This window comes from Scaptodrosophila lebanonensis, unplaced genomic scaffold (assembly GCF_003285725.1).
Source record: "Scaptodrosophila lebanonensis strain 11010-0011.00,11010-0021.00 unplaced genomic scaffold, SlebRS2 tig00000001-arrow-pilon, whole genome shotgun sequence".
NCBI classification, from domain to species: domain Eukaryota; kingdom Metazoa; phylum Arthropoda; class Insecta; order Diptera; family Drosophilidae; genus Scaptodrosophila; species Scaptodrosophila lebanonensis.
This window is the reverse complement of record NW_022060529.1, coordinates 20,178,305-20,192,891: the sequence shown is the minus strand read 5'-3', so window position 1 is coordinate 20,192,891 and position 14,587 is coordinate 20,178,305. Positions and strand designations below refer to the sequence as shown.

The window sequence follows — 14,587 nt, the reverse complement described above, 5'->3', positions numbered from 1 at the left end:
CATTTGGATTCATTCTCTAGTAGTTTAATTAAAGCTCTAATATAACTATATTTTCTCTGTTTAAGCTAAATATTTATTTAACTTCAACTGGTTCGCGTGATGTTTGGTGGTACATAGAACTTGTCGACTACTTTTGGTTTCTTCTTTTTGCCAAACCAACGTTTAGGATAAAATACCTTTTGCTTAAATATTTGTATATCAATTTCGTCCTTTTTCTCGAAGAACCAAAGATTTTGTCGCTTAGCCTCCATCTCACTAAGTATTTTGCTTATATTCTCAACACGTGTACTTAAGTCTTCAGTGTTGAGCTGCTGTTTAACAACGACTTCGTAATTTTTCGCCCAGTCGTCATACTGTTTAACGTGATCAGCAATGAGTTTCGACTCGTTATCATGCACACATAATTTTATATTTGATTCCAGCACCTCTTGAATTGAGTCGATCCGAGTACAGCCTTTCAGCACCTCCTGTAGCATATCCACATTATATGTTTCTTTTCTTTGAATCTTTCCAATCAAAGTTTCGCATAATTCCAAAATTTCCTTGTAAAATATATTTTTGTGTTGCGATAACAACTTATCCATTTCGGGCATTTGGCCACCCAGCACAAAGCCAAGTAAAGCGAAGTTTTGTTTGAGTTGCCTTTCATCTTTGCCATGCTCCCCTAGTTTTATCAAGGCCCGACTCATAATCATTTCTTCTGTATTTGATAAAGGATCCCCTTTGGCATAGTTACGTAAATACTTCACACGGACTTTTTCCTGAAACAGGGTATAAGTATTTGAGAACATAGCTTTATTATTAGAGGTTTACATTTACCACGTCGGCCTTTGATGTAACAGGTTTTTCTGCAGGCAGTTCAGTTGGCTCGAAAACTTGTAAATAATTATAAAACGAACGAAGGGCTAGAGCGGTGGCAATGTCGCTATTGCATAAGTCGCGCTCCACAAGAATAGCTGCGATCTGACCTGCTTCCAATGAGTTCCCATGGTGTAGCAGGTGGTCCATTAAGAAGCATCCGGTGAACTGATCGATAAATACCCCATACTCTAAGGGATTTCGTAGAACAGTCACAAGTTCTGTCAGACTCGCTGACTCGAGCAACTGTTTCGCCAAAATGCTTGGGAAAAGTGGCACAGACGTAGATTCTTTTTGCTTTCTACAACAATTAAAGGAGACATGTCATTTTAATCGTGGAATATAAAAATTCTATATACCTGAGTTTAAGCAATATTTCTAAGATGTCCATTTGCCGATTTTCTTGCTTAACAAAAACATCCAAGTTGAGGGGCTGCTGTCCTTTGTGAGCAACGGGAGGCACCAGCTCCCGATTAACCACAGAGTTAAACTCACTAGATAAATAAGACACATACCTTCTAGGTATGTTTAAAAGCCTTGATCGCAACATACTCGTTAAATAGTTGCACCCTTTTCATTCAACAAAAACAAAATTCGGCGAATAGACTGAAATAAAAAGGTTACGACAATACAAATTTTTTCACAAGAATGAAACGATTTGAATAGGAACACTTACATATCACCCTATTATACATGTGTTCTTAATTTTTAGTGTTTCCACTACACAATTTTCCGTTGTTGCGATAAGAAAGAAAATATTTTCTGTTGTCAGTACAGGCGATACATTATTGCTCCCATGTAAGTTTGTCTATATAAACAATTATTAAATTCGCACAACACTTTGAACCTACTTACACATACGTAAACATATAAAAATAAATAAACAAATTTTAAAAACGAGCATTAATTCATCCTATTCAGTTATCGTTTCTATCGATAACATCTGCTCTCTAATTTCGTAAACGAAAACTGTTGCGAAAAATATATACCTATAGAGTTGAGCTAAAGCAGCAATAACTACAACAACTGGGGGCAAAGCTTGGGCAGAGTTTACATAATTAATAACATAATTAATAATAATAATAATTGAAGCTGAGCGTAAAAGGTTATATTATTTTAGTGCATACGAGTATGTAACACAAAGAAGCAGGCGTGGTTGACCCCTAAAACTATATACATATGTATATTTTTGATCAGTGTGCTCGATAAGTGTAAGAGCTGGAATATCCAAGCTTGGTATTCAGATATATTAAAATTTATGTTATGTACATATGTATGTATGTATAAGCGTAGAGAAATTATAGTGTATTTGCGGGAGGTGAAAAATGTAACAGGCAGACCCCAAAAAGTATATATGTATGTCTGTATATTCTTGATCAGCATTACAAGATGAGTCGATCTAGCCCTGTCTGTCTGTCCGTCTGTCTGTCCGTCTGTCTGTCTGTCCGTATAAACACCTGGGTCTCAGAGACTATAAGAGCAAATGACACCAAATTTTGCACAAACATACCATATGTGTTTACGCTGTGAAAGTTTGTTTAATTTTTTTGAAAATTTCCCCCACTTTTCCCCTATGGGGGATTTTCCGATCACCTGTGTCTCGGAGACTATAAGACCTAGGGGTAATCACATTTTATTCCAAGATGCACTATGTGAATACGTAGAAAATGTGTATTTTGGAATTTCCCTCCCTTTCCCCTTTCCACCGCAATTAATAATTTTCCATAACTCCCGTAATTCTTAGAATTTTTGGCAGACAAGATGTGAGTGATTATGGGTCTGTGTACCAAGCTTCATCACGATGGGCCGATTTAACAGGAAGTTATAGCCTTGAATGCAACATTTGCCCGAAGTTGTTGTTCTACACGCATAATTATTCTACACATATGTATGTACAGAGTATTTCAGAGTCGGGACACGCGACTTTAGCTTCTCCTCTTGGTAACAGTAGAGTTGCAGGGAAGCGAAGTTAGACTGAGATTATAGGTCTGGTTTATGGTAGGTTGTTTCAATAGAATTCGTGATACTTCCTTCGTTGATGAGCATGCATAAATTTGCTACTCTTGATTGTTGGGCGTGTGCTGAGATGGCCTAGTATTAGCCCTGGCTCTATGTACTTCGCATCACGTTGTTTGCTATGTCAAACATGCTTCTTCAACCGCTTATTGGTGCGAACTAATCTCGCAATGTTAATAAGTAATATGTTGCTTTTAGGTCTTGCTTGCGTGGCTTTTTAGACTGATCGTCTTACCTAGCCATAGAGTAGAATTTTTGGCAGAGATCGAGAGGGACCCTAGGACCAGTCTGGCGTCTTCTGAGGTGTATCGTATTGTTTTCGTGCACGATGGCTCTACCGCTACCTAGACTGGCTTTACTGAGGCATGCTTGTTCCTCAACCAGGAGTATCTTGCACACACCTTGTGCAGCGTCTGTGTTGGAGTGATTTGGAAGAAAGGCCGAGAGTCTATTCTTATATTCCCCAAGATTATCCCATAGTCTTTTAGATGTGTCGAGTTGTAGAATAATCAGAGCTCACGTATTTTCGAAGGGAGCTTAGGCTTGGCCTGACTTTGCTACTGGGGTATTATTTAAGTTGTGTACTTACGTATGACACTTAAATAGTCTTTCATACGAAGCTTTTCTTCTTTTTGCTTCTGCCATAGGCGCACATCACTCCGTGCCAGTACAGGGTGTTGCCCAACAGTAGCGTTTTTTCTTCTTTTACCTGCCCTTTGTTAGAAATACGGATCTTAACAGGGATCTCTATCATTTATATATGTATGTATGTTCTTCCCTATAATGAGTGTTGTGCCTAGCCATCAATATCAATGATCAGTGGTTGCCACTCCCAAATTTGAGCTACTATCGCTGAAGCATCAAGACAACACATACAACCTTTTCAAGCGTTTAGTCATCGATGGATTTTTAGTTTTCGGAGGAGCATTACCCCGTTCAACCATCTCCTTCACCGAGCCAAGTCAGGCAGCATGTCTGCCAACTGTGGCCCCTGATCGTCCCCACCGTCATGGAGACTTCCGACCTTTTATACCCTGTACCCGTAGGGTAAAAAGGGTATATTAGGTTTGTGCAAAGTATGTAACATATAGAAATAAGCATCTCCGACCCCATAAAGTATATATATTCTGAATCAGCATGACGAGAGAAATTGATCTAGACATGTCCGTCCGCCCGTCTGTCCGTCCGTCTGGATGAACGCAAGGATCTCAGAAACTATAAAAGCTAGAATAACCAAAGTTGGTATCCGGATTTTCCTAGGTCCGAGAAAGGACGAGTTTATTTTATTTTTTGAATTTTCCCCACCTTCCCCCGCTTAATTTCGGTCATTTCTAAGAAAAGTTATTAGCGAAACAAATTCTCTCCAGTACAACCCCCCAAACTGCAGCAACAAGTTCGCTCTTCTTCCTCTTTTTGCTTCTGCTATGGGCGCATATAACTCAGTGACGTAAGTTTGTCTGGGTACAGGATATTTCACTGTCGGGCTTGCTCGACTGTAGTGTTCTCACTTGTTTAATTTATGAACCACAATCGGCCATGTAAGCCTTACACGAACACATGGATTTGTACCTTCTCAGCGCTGCTGGGACACTGAACGCGCGTGGTTGCGTATCATAAACTCATACCTTCTTTGCCAGGAATGATGCTTGGGGTGGTTCCCCGCCTTGCCAGCTCACCTGGAACGTAGTTATTCTTCATGTTCCAGTGTCCCGGGTCCCTATGAAACAACTGAGCCACAGATTAACAGATCTACGGCAGTCGAAAATGACCGTGGAGCTATCCATATTAATATCAAGCGCCTTAACTAAGCTGTCTGAGTATAAAGTAATACGCCTTTGGTTGGGGATCGGTGCCGTTTGACTTCCAGTATCGTATTAACTTTTGCTTGGAAAACACTATAGTGGTAAGAAGTACGGAATGATATCCTTCTCTCCAGGTCCGAAAGTAGATAACTCCAAGAACTCCCCCTCTCGCTTAGGGCCATGTGATGGCGTTGATTTTTATATAAGTAAGGGATTCCCAACTATGTTATATCTTGTAATGGTAATTATTGAAATGCGATAGTTCGCATGGGTCAGGACTCCGGGGTTACTCTTAATGTTCCAGAGTCCCGGATCCCTATGAGACAGCTGGGCCATCGCGTTAAGAATCAAGCGCCTTGAGCGCAGGTTAGCTGTCTGAATATAAAGAAATACACCTTTGGTTGGGGATAGGTAGTGTTTGATCCCCAGTATCGCAGTAACTTTTGCTTGGTAAACACTATATTGGTAAGAAATATGGAAAGGTCCTAATCTTCAGACCCAGGGAGTTGATAACACTAAGAACTCCCTCTCTTGCTTAGGGCCATGTGATGGCGTTGATTCTTATATGAGGAAGGGAATCCCAACTATGTTATCGCTTTCAAAGGTTATTATTCATATGCGATAGTCCGCAGGGGTCAGGACTCTGGGGTTACTCTTAATGTTCCAGTGTTCCGGGTCCCTATCTCCAGGTCCAGGGAGTAGATAACTCCAAGAACTCCCCCTCTTTCTTAGGGCCATGTGATGGCGTTGATTCTTATATGAAGACTCCGGGGTTACTCTTAATGGTCCAGTGTCCTGGGTCCCTATGAGACAGCTTGGATTCCCAACTATGTTATATCTTGATATGCCATAGTTCGCATGGGTCAGGACTCCGGGGTTACTCTTAATGTTTCAGTGTCCCGGGTCCCTATGAGACAGCTGGGCCATCGCGTTAAGAGATCAACGGCAGTCGGTAAGCGCAGGTTAGCTGTCTGAATATAAAGAAATACGCCTTTGGTTGGGCATAGGTGCCGTTTGATCCCAGTATCGCAGTAACTTTTGCTTGGTAAACACTATAGTGGTAAGAAATATGGAAAGATCCTTATCTTCAGGCCCAGGGAGTTGATAACACTAAGAACTCCCTCTCTTGTTTAGGGTCATATGATGGCGTTGATTCTTATATGAGGAAGGGTATCCCAACTATGTTATCTCTTTCAAAGGTTATTATTCATATGCGATAGTCCGCAAGGGTCAGGACTCTGGGGTTACTCTTAATGTTCCGGTGTTCCGGATCCTTATGGCCTGTTTATACGATTTTGAATCCATTGCAAATCATGTTATTTTTCGCCTTAGAATCAAGACAATTTAAACAACCTTCATATTATTTCGACAGGCAGAATACTTATAACATGCGCCACGCATGGCGAAAGTAAAAAGTCAAATTATACTGTGATCGCCCTCATTGCTAATAGAATGGATTAAGTAACGTACCTTGTAAACACAACCGAGCTCTAAACCAAGGTACATATATGCTCTATGAAACGATCAATTCGTTAAAGGTAGACAGTTCTAACTAGGCGTGCCTTGATGAGATTTCGCATCCCAATTAATGACTTTTGCAGAAGCTGCAAAGATAACGAAGAGGAGAAAACCCACATCATTTCTTTCTATCTAGTTCCGAGCAGACACAGGCTTACTGCCATCATGAGACGCTTCCTAGATGGTGATCGTAAGACTAGCTAGGTTCATTAGTGGCTCTGGGTGGTCGAAGGCGGACCAATAAGCCTAAGGGGATCATGGCATCACAACGATCCTGCATACCTACTCGTACACAACCCAACCTAGAGTGTAACGGTTTTTAAGCTGTCCTTTTCATCTTTGTCGTAAACCACATTCATTCAGTCCATAATTTTCTAGATTCGATGTCCTATAATTAAAGAGTACGATCAATATTCACTGAGTTCTAACTCACTCAGAATAGATCGGTCACTTAGGTGGAGTATTCTTTGAAATCCTGTCAAACGTTGCAGATAACAGAAACTTCCTCGAATACACCCTACAATTGAGGAGTATATAAAGCATCGAGATGTTCGATACAATCTGTTTTAAATCAAATTCAGCTTTACTGATCCCACGTTTATTAACTATTAAAATGGTTTCGTTAATGCTAAAACTGAGGCTCATAAATATTTCCTACCAATGTTACAAAAAAAAAAAAGAAATAAGGTAATTTTTTGCTGATACCTTTTTTTGATTTTATATATTTATTTGTGATTGACATTTTCAACATATGAGATAAAATATTAAGACAGCAAAATATTTGATATAAAATATTAAAAATATATATTATTATTTGAAATATTCAATTAGTCAAACAGAAACTAAATTTGAAAAGGTTGGTCACAACGCCTAAAAAAACAATCCCAATATGTGCTTTTATGGCTGATTTTTTGAAATATTTTAGCTTCTTCTATTTTATGTTCTGGGACTTGAAAATGTGCAATGCGTAAGAATAAAAGAAATCGAATAGCCTTAGAAGTCGGACACAGAATATTTGTATAACATTTCGAAAAACACATTTTAGTCCAGTGGAGAATGAGGTTTCTATTTATTTATAGTTAGGCAGAATCTCACATTTTTTTTTAAATATTTAGGTAAAAGCAAGTGTTTATTGTGTGATTTCCCTTTTGTCTTTGTGTAATACTTAACTTGCTTCACATTTATAAATATATAAAAAGAGAAGTGCTAAGCAGTTAAACACTGCCAGAGCTTATGTTTCAATTAGCTAGAAATGCTTCCTTTTGTATCTGAATCTGAAGAGGGTTGTTAACGTATGGAGAAACGTGTTCGACACTTACGTTTATGCTTCCGCTTACATACCCAACGACAAGTGCATGTTAAGGTGTCCCACAATTCTTTTACATTTCGTTTGTGCGGGGGTGGCTAAACATCATAGTACTATCACGCGGAAGTGGCAAGAAATTATGAACACCCTAATGCTTCCTTTCATATTTCAATACATTGAATTTCTGACTTTCTTTACTCGTATAATCAATGCCTGTCGTCCAATCTTCTGATAATTGGCAAACTCTACTAAAAACAAGCCAATGACTGCCTAGAATGAAATTGGTATATTAATATGATTTTATATTAAGGATATTATAAAAAAATCTGTTCAATTTTGGGAACATTATAAGCTTATTTCGGTATAGTAAACATTTATGGTAAAGTATAAAAAACACAGCTAATATGTTTAATATACATAAATAGAAAAAAATATATACAAGTAACATAAATAAAAAGCATAAAAAAGCTTAAAATACATTCATTTTCGAGCCGTGTATGTGGCACTTGTAACTTTTCCACCCTTATTCTTATTTTTGTGATTAACACCGCCCCCAAATGTGAAGTGTAATGTTTTCCTTCCTTGTCGTTTGATTCGAACGCACAGCATCCTTTTTCGTCCAAAAATTGAAGTTGTAGCTATTGTAATTGACGCTTATTTATTCAAGAGCAGTAAAATTATATTTTTGCCATAACTCCGTAATTGTTAGGTTTATTGAGATGTGATTTAAAACGGAAAAGAAAAATACCCAAAGTGTGGCACACAGATGCTGGACAAGTGAATGCGTATATATTTTCTAATGCAATGGAATTTTCATTTTTGAACAAGTCGAGCTTTGATAAAGATTGCATATACAACACCAACTCTCCATTGTACTCGAATAATCCCAATAACGGAGTTACAGTCGCAAATCATATGAGCCATTACAATTTAATGATCGATACGAGTTACAAACTTTGTGCTAATGATAGTGCTATAAGGAGTTCCCTGAATCAAGAATCTAACTTTTTGTTTTCGAAAATAACAACCTCGACTGATTTTTATCAAGGAGCTCATAGCCTTGGCCACTACAATACAGGTAAGCTCTAATTTTACATTTTCCTATGAGTTGTATGTGTCTTAGATCAAGGCAAAGAATAATATAAATTATCGCTACATAAATAAAAAATTTGTGTGACATTACTAAACCATTATTTTTAAGCAAATATTTGTTAGATCGGGCAGTTTTTTAAATTAAATTTTCGAAAGAAACATGAAATTACTTCTTTATTTATTAATAATCACTTTGCTTGATTTGATTAGATTGGTAAAGGAAAAGCATGTAATGTCATATATTATTCAGTCTTTGGTATTCCTTAATGGATTGGAAGCGGCAGCGGTTTTTCAGCTTCACCCCCAGTTTTCGCAATTCGAAAGTTTCTTCAACTCCGATAGTATCTCCTTTAATACCTTAACAGCGCTTGATAAATTATATTGCACTAAATCGAAGAACCCAGTTCGCAGAGAGTCGTCACTTTCTGAAGCATTTGATAAATCTATTACCAGTACTAGATAGCTATCAGCACCACTTAACCACTTTTCGCCCACCTTTCTTCATTCATCATCATTGTGCTATCAAGACATCGGAAGACACTTTGAAAACGTGAAGCTAGTTATTTGCACCTAACCGCTTTTCTTCATTTCCAAATCTACAATTTTAGGTTGTTCCACAAGTCATAGCTGTTGCTTGAAACAGTTAGTCGGCGTTCGTACGCGCACATTGATAACCAGAAGTTATTTAATAGAGTGCTTATAAATAGGTTCCACATGACATTAGACTACTGCTCTCACAGCAATACTCTTGAAAAATATAGTTTGGATCATGTTCCAGATGAATAAGAAGTATATGTTTGAATACTAACTGGCTATAACTAACATTGTGGCTTATACATATGATTGTTAAAAACAGTTACCGATGATTTTTAGATATTTTAAGTTCTGTAAAGATAGAAAGGGCGTTGTACCTGCGGAAGAGATTTTAAAAGCAATTCGATTGATTCAAATATTGTTCGTTGCTTTTCTATTTTCTGGCTTGTAGATTTCCATTTAAAACCATATGGGGACGAGAGTTCAAGTTTAACTGACAAATCAAAGCAGCGACGGATTCGTACCACTTTTACTTCGAATCAATTAAATGAGCTGGAAAAAATATTTTTAGAAACACACTATCCGGATATTTATACAAGAGAGGAAATTGCGACAAAATTACATTTGACTGAAGCACGAGTACAGGTAAGATTATTAAAAATCTGGTTTAAGTTATTTTTAAAAGATTTGTAAGATTAACCATTGTTAATTCAAGTGGTAAAACGTGATTTACAGCGGTTTCATAGGTCTTATTTACTTAACAAATAACACTGTGCTTCTAGCTTTGAACAAACTAAAAATCTAATAAATATATTATAGTACATTATCAAACATTCATGCCGAAGAGCATTTTGAAATTATTTAAAATCATGTTTACTTAAAGACACTTCTAAACAACAATATTTATAAATAGGTATCAGTACAATTTTCAACCACAACATCTTACATATATTATGATATATTATATTTGTTATATGTATATTAGTTAAATATATTAAATGCATATTACAGGGATCGTAATTTTTAGTCCATAGTAACAGTCGCATATGTTTTTAGTATCATCAACTTCTACAGCTGGAGACGAATGCTGTGTATAATCGCCCTTGCAAATAAACTGAACTATTTATTACCACTAAACTATCCATCTTTCGCGTCTCTATAAACTTTGGCTACCCTGCTAAGCAAATTTTTTTTAGATCCAACAGGGTAGAGTTAAACACCAAGTACATACTTAATCACATCACATTATGACATTTAATTTAAAATGTCCTTTGATTATTCATAATAAACTAAAGAGCTGATGGACGGTTGATAAGGAAATCAACCGATTCAACTTCACATTTTCTGCAATGCCAATCATATGAGCATTTTGTTTGTTTAATAAATGCCAAGAAATTGTTGCAATTAGGCAAGTTACGCTTCTAATTAGAGTATTCATTGAAATTCTAAAATTTTAACAATGAAGCATCCCAGAGAGAGGGGAGGTACTATTGCTCCATTTAAAACTTCAAGATAAAGATACCATTAATCAAAGGCACTATCCACGCTCTACGATCATTGAATATGATAAAGCAATTGTATTCTCTGCATGATTGCATCACCGTGAATAGTGAAAAATCTGCAAATGTCATGTTCTAGCTGGGGAGAGAACTGTCCTGTTATTTTCTACAATACATTACAGTATCTTTCATGCGGATACTCGTTGCTACATAAAGAAAATATCATTCAATAGGAAGACACTTTTTTTATTAATTATTTTTCAATTTTGTCGTTACTCTACATACTTGTTTCGCTTCGTATTTCCTAAGAAAGAATACGAACACGCAACAAACAAAAATACAACTCTAACCTGGACCCATGGTTGGTACTCATATCTACAAGTATATCAAATCAATGCTGTATTAAATCTAGCTCAAAGTCTCTTTATTGAAAGATACTGCAGTCCTTACCACACTGCTATATTTTGTCGGGTCTAATTTTAGGTCTAGAGAAAGATAATGTAGATGAGGACCACTAATGGTCCATCCGTGTATTAAAAAGTTGAGTGGTAAAGAGAATATGCACTTTTACTTTAAGATATGGACCTAAATTACTAATCACAACTTATTCTTATTATTGCCTTGCAAATACATTTTGTAAGTAATTTTGTGTTTTTCTACAAGTTACAATAACTGGATGTTTGTTACCTCGCTCTAGGTGTGGTTCCAAAATCGAAGAGCTAAGTTCCGAAAGCAGGAGAGACATGCAATTTATATTATGAAAGACAAATCTTCGAAAATGGATAATCGAAAGAGCACTTTATCTGGAGCGAAATACTATAATACAGGACTAAAAGGATCCCACAATTCCCGTCAAATAAAAAGCTTATACGAAAAAATATAGAAATTAACTTGCTTTATGTAAATATTGCTATGTATATTTATCGTATTCGATCCATTTGATATTTTTTACTATATGATGTATTATGGAATAAAAACGAGTTTAATGAAGGAACTATCTGTTTTCTAAAATATTTGTGTTCTTAATAAACTACTCAGAAGGATTGCTGTAGGTGAGTCTTACTCTGCTTTCTTGGTTGGTTCAAAAATCAAGCTTCGTTCTTATAATAGACCATTATTATACAATTAAATGACTGATTGGTTCACTAGATATTATGCAGTGAGTTAAAATGCAATGAATTAACCACAATTATTTACATTTATTAAATATGAATTTGTAACAAATAATATCAACAGCCCATCTACATATTTAAGCAAGCCTTATAAGCTTGCTGAAAAAATATATACGATGCAGTATATCCAAATTAATCTAACATCTATGATCATTCGAAGTGATCCAGATGTGGTGGTCGTTGTCAAGTTTTGTGCGTAACCATCAAAGGTTACAACGCATTTATAGATGTCAGCGTCTTCATCATCATCATAAACCGCGGCTACTGTTGTCGCATTATAGTATCCATCCTCGTTTTCTTGCGGATCGTTTGTTACTACTTTAACTTCATCATCCTCGTCATCAGATCTATAAATTTACCATAAATCATTAATTTATTATTGATTATTAAATTTAAGGTAAAAGTACAATACTCACGTAATTGTCAGCGTCGGCTTTGGAAATACATTGGATACCATACATTCCAGCTGAGTTTCGTTATGAATTTTATTGTGATGCAATGTCAATGTGTAATTTCTCACATCGATAACTTGTACCCTTTTATGAAAAATATGTGTATCCTTTTGGGTTTGGACAACGCATTTATAGTCTCCAGTTGTACTGATTGAGGGATTAATAAGAGCCAGCGAACTGTATTGCTTATTGGGGTCCGTTGAACTCTCATAGGAAGTGTCGATATCATTTTTAAATTCGGGCTAAGGAAATCAAATCAAATCTAGGATTAATGCATAACAGGTTATATAACCAAATTTACTCACAATGGGAGATGGATGGGATCCCCGAATCCATTGATATATAGTTTTGTCATTCCTAAACCATTTTACGGTAAGAAAGGATTCCGTGTCTTGGATATCATAATCACAATCCAATACAGTGGGCTCCATTTCATCGTTTTCAAGTACAATCACAATGTTGTTTGAATCATCGTTTAATGGCAAGCAGAGAACATCTTTAAAGAGAAAAAGAAGATCATTTCACTTTAATTAACATATTCTTTAGTGAATCAAAGTACTGTGTTACACGATTACAATTCCACTTTTTTTAAATCCGAACATTTAGCGATATATTTTCAAAGAATAGAAGATATCTAATTGATGAGGGAAGCATAAATAAGTTGTTTTAAATACAATAAAGAACAACTTTCTTTATCAAGTATTGGCCATAAACATATAACTTGACATTAGAACAAATAAAGATATTTCGAGTTACAAATAAAGTGAGGGAGTAGGAAGTAATAATAAAAGAGAGCGGACAGTGAAAACTATAAAGATAAAAATAACTAGACCGAGTCACCTCTGTGCTAATCCATGTGTTACGGTCTAAGATGCTTTCCTCTGTGCATAAAAATGTAAATTTAATATTTAAAATTCAATCGGACTAATAGAGAATTTCTATTTTCTACATAAATCAAAACATCCGCTCTTTTATAGTATAAGAGAGGAAGGTTAGGGCTTTACATAGTGATTATTCAGTTTGGTACGTGTCATGTTTGCATGCTTCGGTAACCCCGACAGTTTTTTTTTAGCAAAACCAAGATATTAACTGACTGTAAATGGAAATGCTATGTAACTCATTCGAAAGTTCAACTTAAATTGGCATCTTATTTTGTTCGTCTATGAAACTTCAAGTGTTCGTTTTCAATAATAAATTTAATAATATTCACCAACTACAAGTTTCTTTTTCAAGGCCATGTCTTAGCCCTCACTCTTACCAAAAAAAAAAAAAAAACATGTGTGTTCCAAATATATTTTCCACTGAATGAATCAGACAATAAAGGCAGATAATTTTATATAATTTCATAAAAGAAATCATGGATTTATAGATATGTATATTCTCATATCTCTCAATCATCACATAAATTCTTAAAACGGGAAGTTAATTGAACGTTGCTTCAAAAATTATCCAGTTCATGTCATAAACAAAAAACCCAAATAGCGCGAAAAAATATGTATTATTGAAAGTATATCTATACATATAGATTTTTGAAGGTCTATGATGTACACATTTTCATTTACAAAAATCTACAATTTATGTGCTAATATGTAGTATATATATGTTTATTTTTGAATATAAGTATTATTTATATATGTTTTTTCAAAGATATATCATTCAGATTTGCACATAAACTTCTATGTAGCACAGCGAGTATTTCAATTTATAGAATACATACATACATCTTTCTATATGCATGTAGGGGTATGTATATTTACTTAGACGAGATGATTTCATTTCTTTCATTTTAAAAATAGTTTCCCGATACTCAAGATTTTTCACTCATATTTACAACAGATTTGTAAAAACCTTGATCACTGTACCTTTTTGGAGCAAAACTGCGACCGCGATGGTAAAAAGGATTGAAAATTGCATTTTTACTTTATTAGGGACTCCTGGAACAGTACTTCAACGAAACTTCACACTTCACAAACTCATATAACGAATTCTCATCCGCGGGGCTCGAGCATGGTCGAGCGCATGTGTCTGGTATGTCACGACTAAACATTGCGGTGCTAGCCACAATGGGAAGTGAAAAACCGTCAATAGAGAGTACAGCACAGAGAGCCAAAGAGCTGACAAGAGAATAACAGACCATCTAGCTCCCGAATGCCGGCATTGTCTCTGCTGATCTCGCCTAGCGTTCACATTACGAGTATCGCTCGTGTCTGTTTAACAGCTGCCACTTGCCCCTGTGGGGGTTGGAAAGCCTTTCTGCTTCGTTGCCTTCGGTTCGACGGTTTGTAACAGTCGCTGGCTAGTGTATTTATCTTGCAACTAGCAGCGGTGCAAGCGAACC

General features: G+C 36.1%; 3 protein-coding genes across 3 annotated transcripts; 1 reads left to right on the top strand and 2 right to left on the bottom strand.

The window, feature by feature from the left end:
- Positions 1-2: 2 nt before the first annotated feature.
- On the bottom strand, positions 3-1,467 carry LOC115624229. The gene is made up of 3 exons (XM_030518849.1): positions 1,218-1,467; positions 820-1,159; positions 3-761 (listed from the first exon to the last, which is right to left on the bottom strand). Exons 1-3 carry the CDS (start codon positions 1,406-1,408, stop codon positions 84-86), a joined length of 1,209 nt encoding a protein of 402 aa, XP_030374709.1. The 5' UTR covers positions 1,409-1,467; the 3' UTR covers positions 3-83.
- A 6,837-nt stretch (positions 1,468-8,304) lies between these two features.
- On the top strand, positions 8,305-11,508 carry LOC115633832 (paired mesoderm homeobox protein 2B). Its single transcript, XM_030531319.1, has 3 exons — positions 8,305-8,578; positions 9,578-9,771; positions 11,323-11,508. The coding sequence occupies exons 1-3, from the start codon at positions 8,305-8,307 to the stop codon at positions 11,506-11,508; spliced, it is 654 nt and encodes a 217-aa protein (XP_030387179.1).
- Positions 11,509-11,804: 296 nt separating this feature from the next.
- Positions 11,805-14,283, bottom strand: LOC115633830. The gene is made up of 4 exons (XM_030531318.1): positions 14,112-14,283; positions 12,555-12,745; positions 12,214-12,491; positions 11,805-12,144 (listed from the first exon to the last, which is right to left on the bottom strand). The coding sequence occupies exons 1-4, from the start codon at positions 14,161-14,163 to the stop codon at positions 11,886-11,888; spliced, it is 780 nt and encodes a 259-aa protein (XP_030387178.1). The 5' UTR covers positions 14,164-14,283; the 3' UTR covers positions 11,805-11,885.
- Positions 14,284-14,587: the final 304 nt, after the last annotated feature.

What these genes read in the sequence shown, in the direction of transcription:
- LOC115633830 (XM_030531318.1), bottom strand. Translation starts at nt 14,163, where the DNA reads ATGCAATTTTCAATCCTTTTTACCATCGCGGTCGCAGTTTTGCTCCAA. An exon ending in CGCAGTTTTGCTCCAAAAAG is followed by an intron (nt 12,746 to 14,111) that starts GTACAGTGATCA and finishes TTCTCTTTAAAG; the next exon opens with ATGTTCTCTGCTTGCCATTA. An exon ending in GATCCCATCCATCTCCCATT is followed by an intron (nt 12,492 to 12,554) that starts GTGAGTAAATTT and finishes TGATTTCCTTAG; the next exon opens with CCCGAATTTAAAAATGATAT.
- LOC115633832 (XM_030531319.1), top strand. Translation starts at nt 8,305, where the DNA reads ATGGAATTTTCATTTTTGAACAAGTCGAGCTTTGATAAAGATTGCATA. An exon ending in CCTTGGCCACTACAATACAG is followed by an intron (nt 8,579 to 9,577) that starts GTAAGCTCTAAT and finishes TCTGGCTTGTAG; the next exon opens with ATTTCCATTTAAAACCATAT. An exon ending in TGACTGAAGCACGAGTACAG is followed by an intron (nt 9,772 to 11,322) that starts GTAAGATTATTA and finishes ACCTCGCTCTAG; the next exon opens with GTGTGGTTCCAAAATCGAAG.
- LOC115624229 (XM_030518849.1), bottom strand. Translation starts at nt 1,408, where the DNA reads ATGTTGCGATCAAGGCTTTTAAACATACCTAGAAGGTATGTGTCTTAT. An exon ending in GAAATATTGCTTAAACTCAG is followed by an intron (nt 1,160 to 1,217) that starts GTATATAGAATT and finishes TAATTGTTGTAG; the next exon opens with AAAGCAAAAAGAATCTACGT. An exon ending in TTACATCAAAGGCCGACGTG is followed by an intron (nt 762 to 819) that starts GTAAATGTAAAC and finishes ACCCTGTTTCAG; the next exon opens with GAAAAAGTCCGTGTGAAGTA.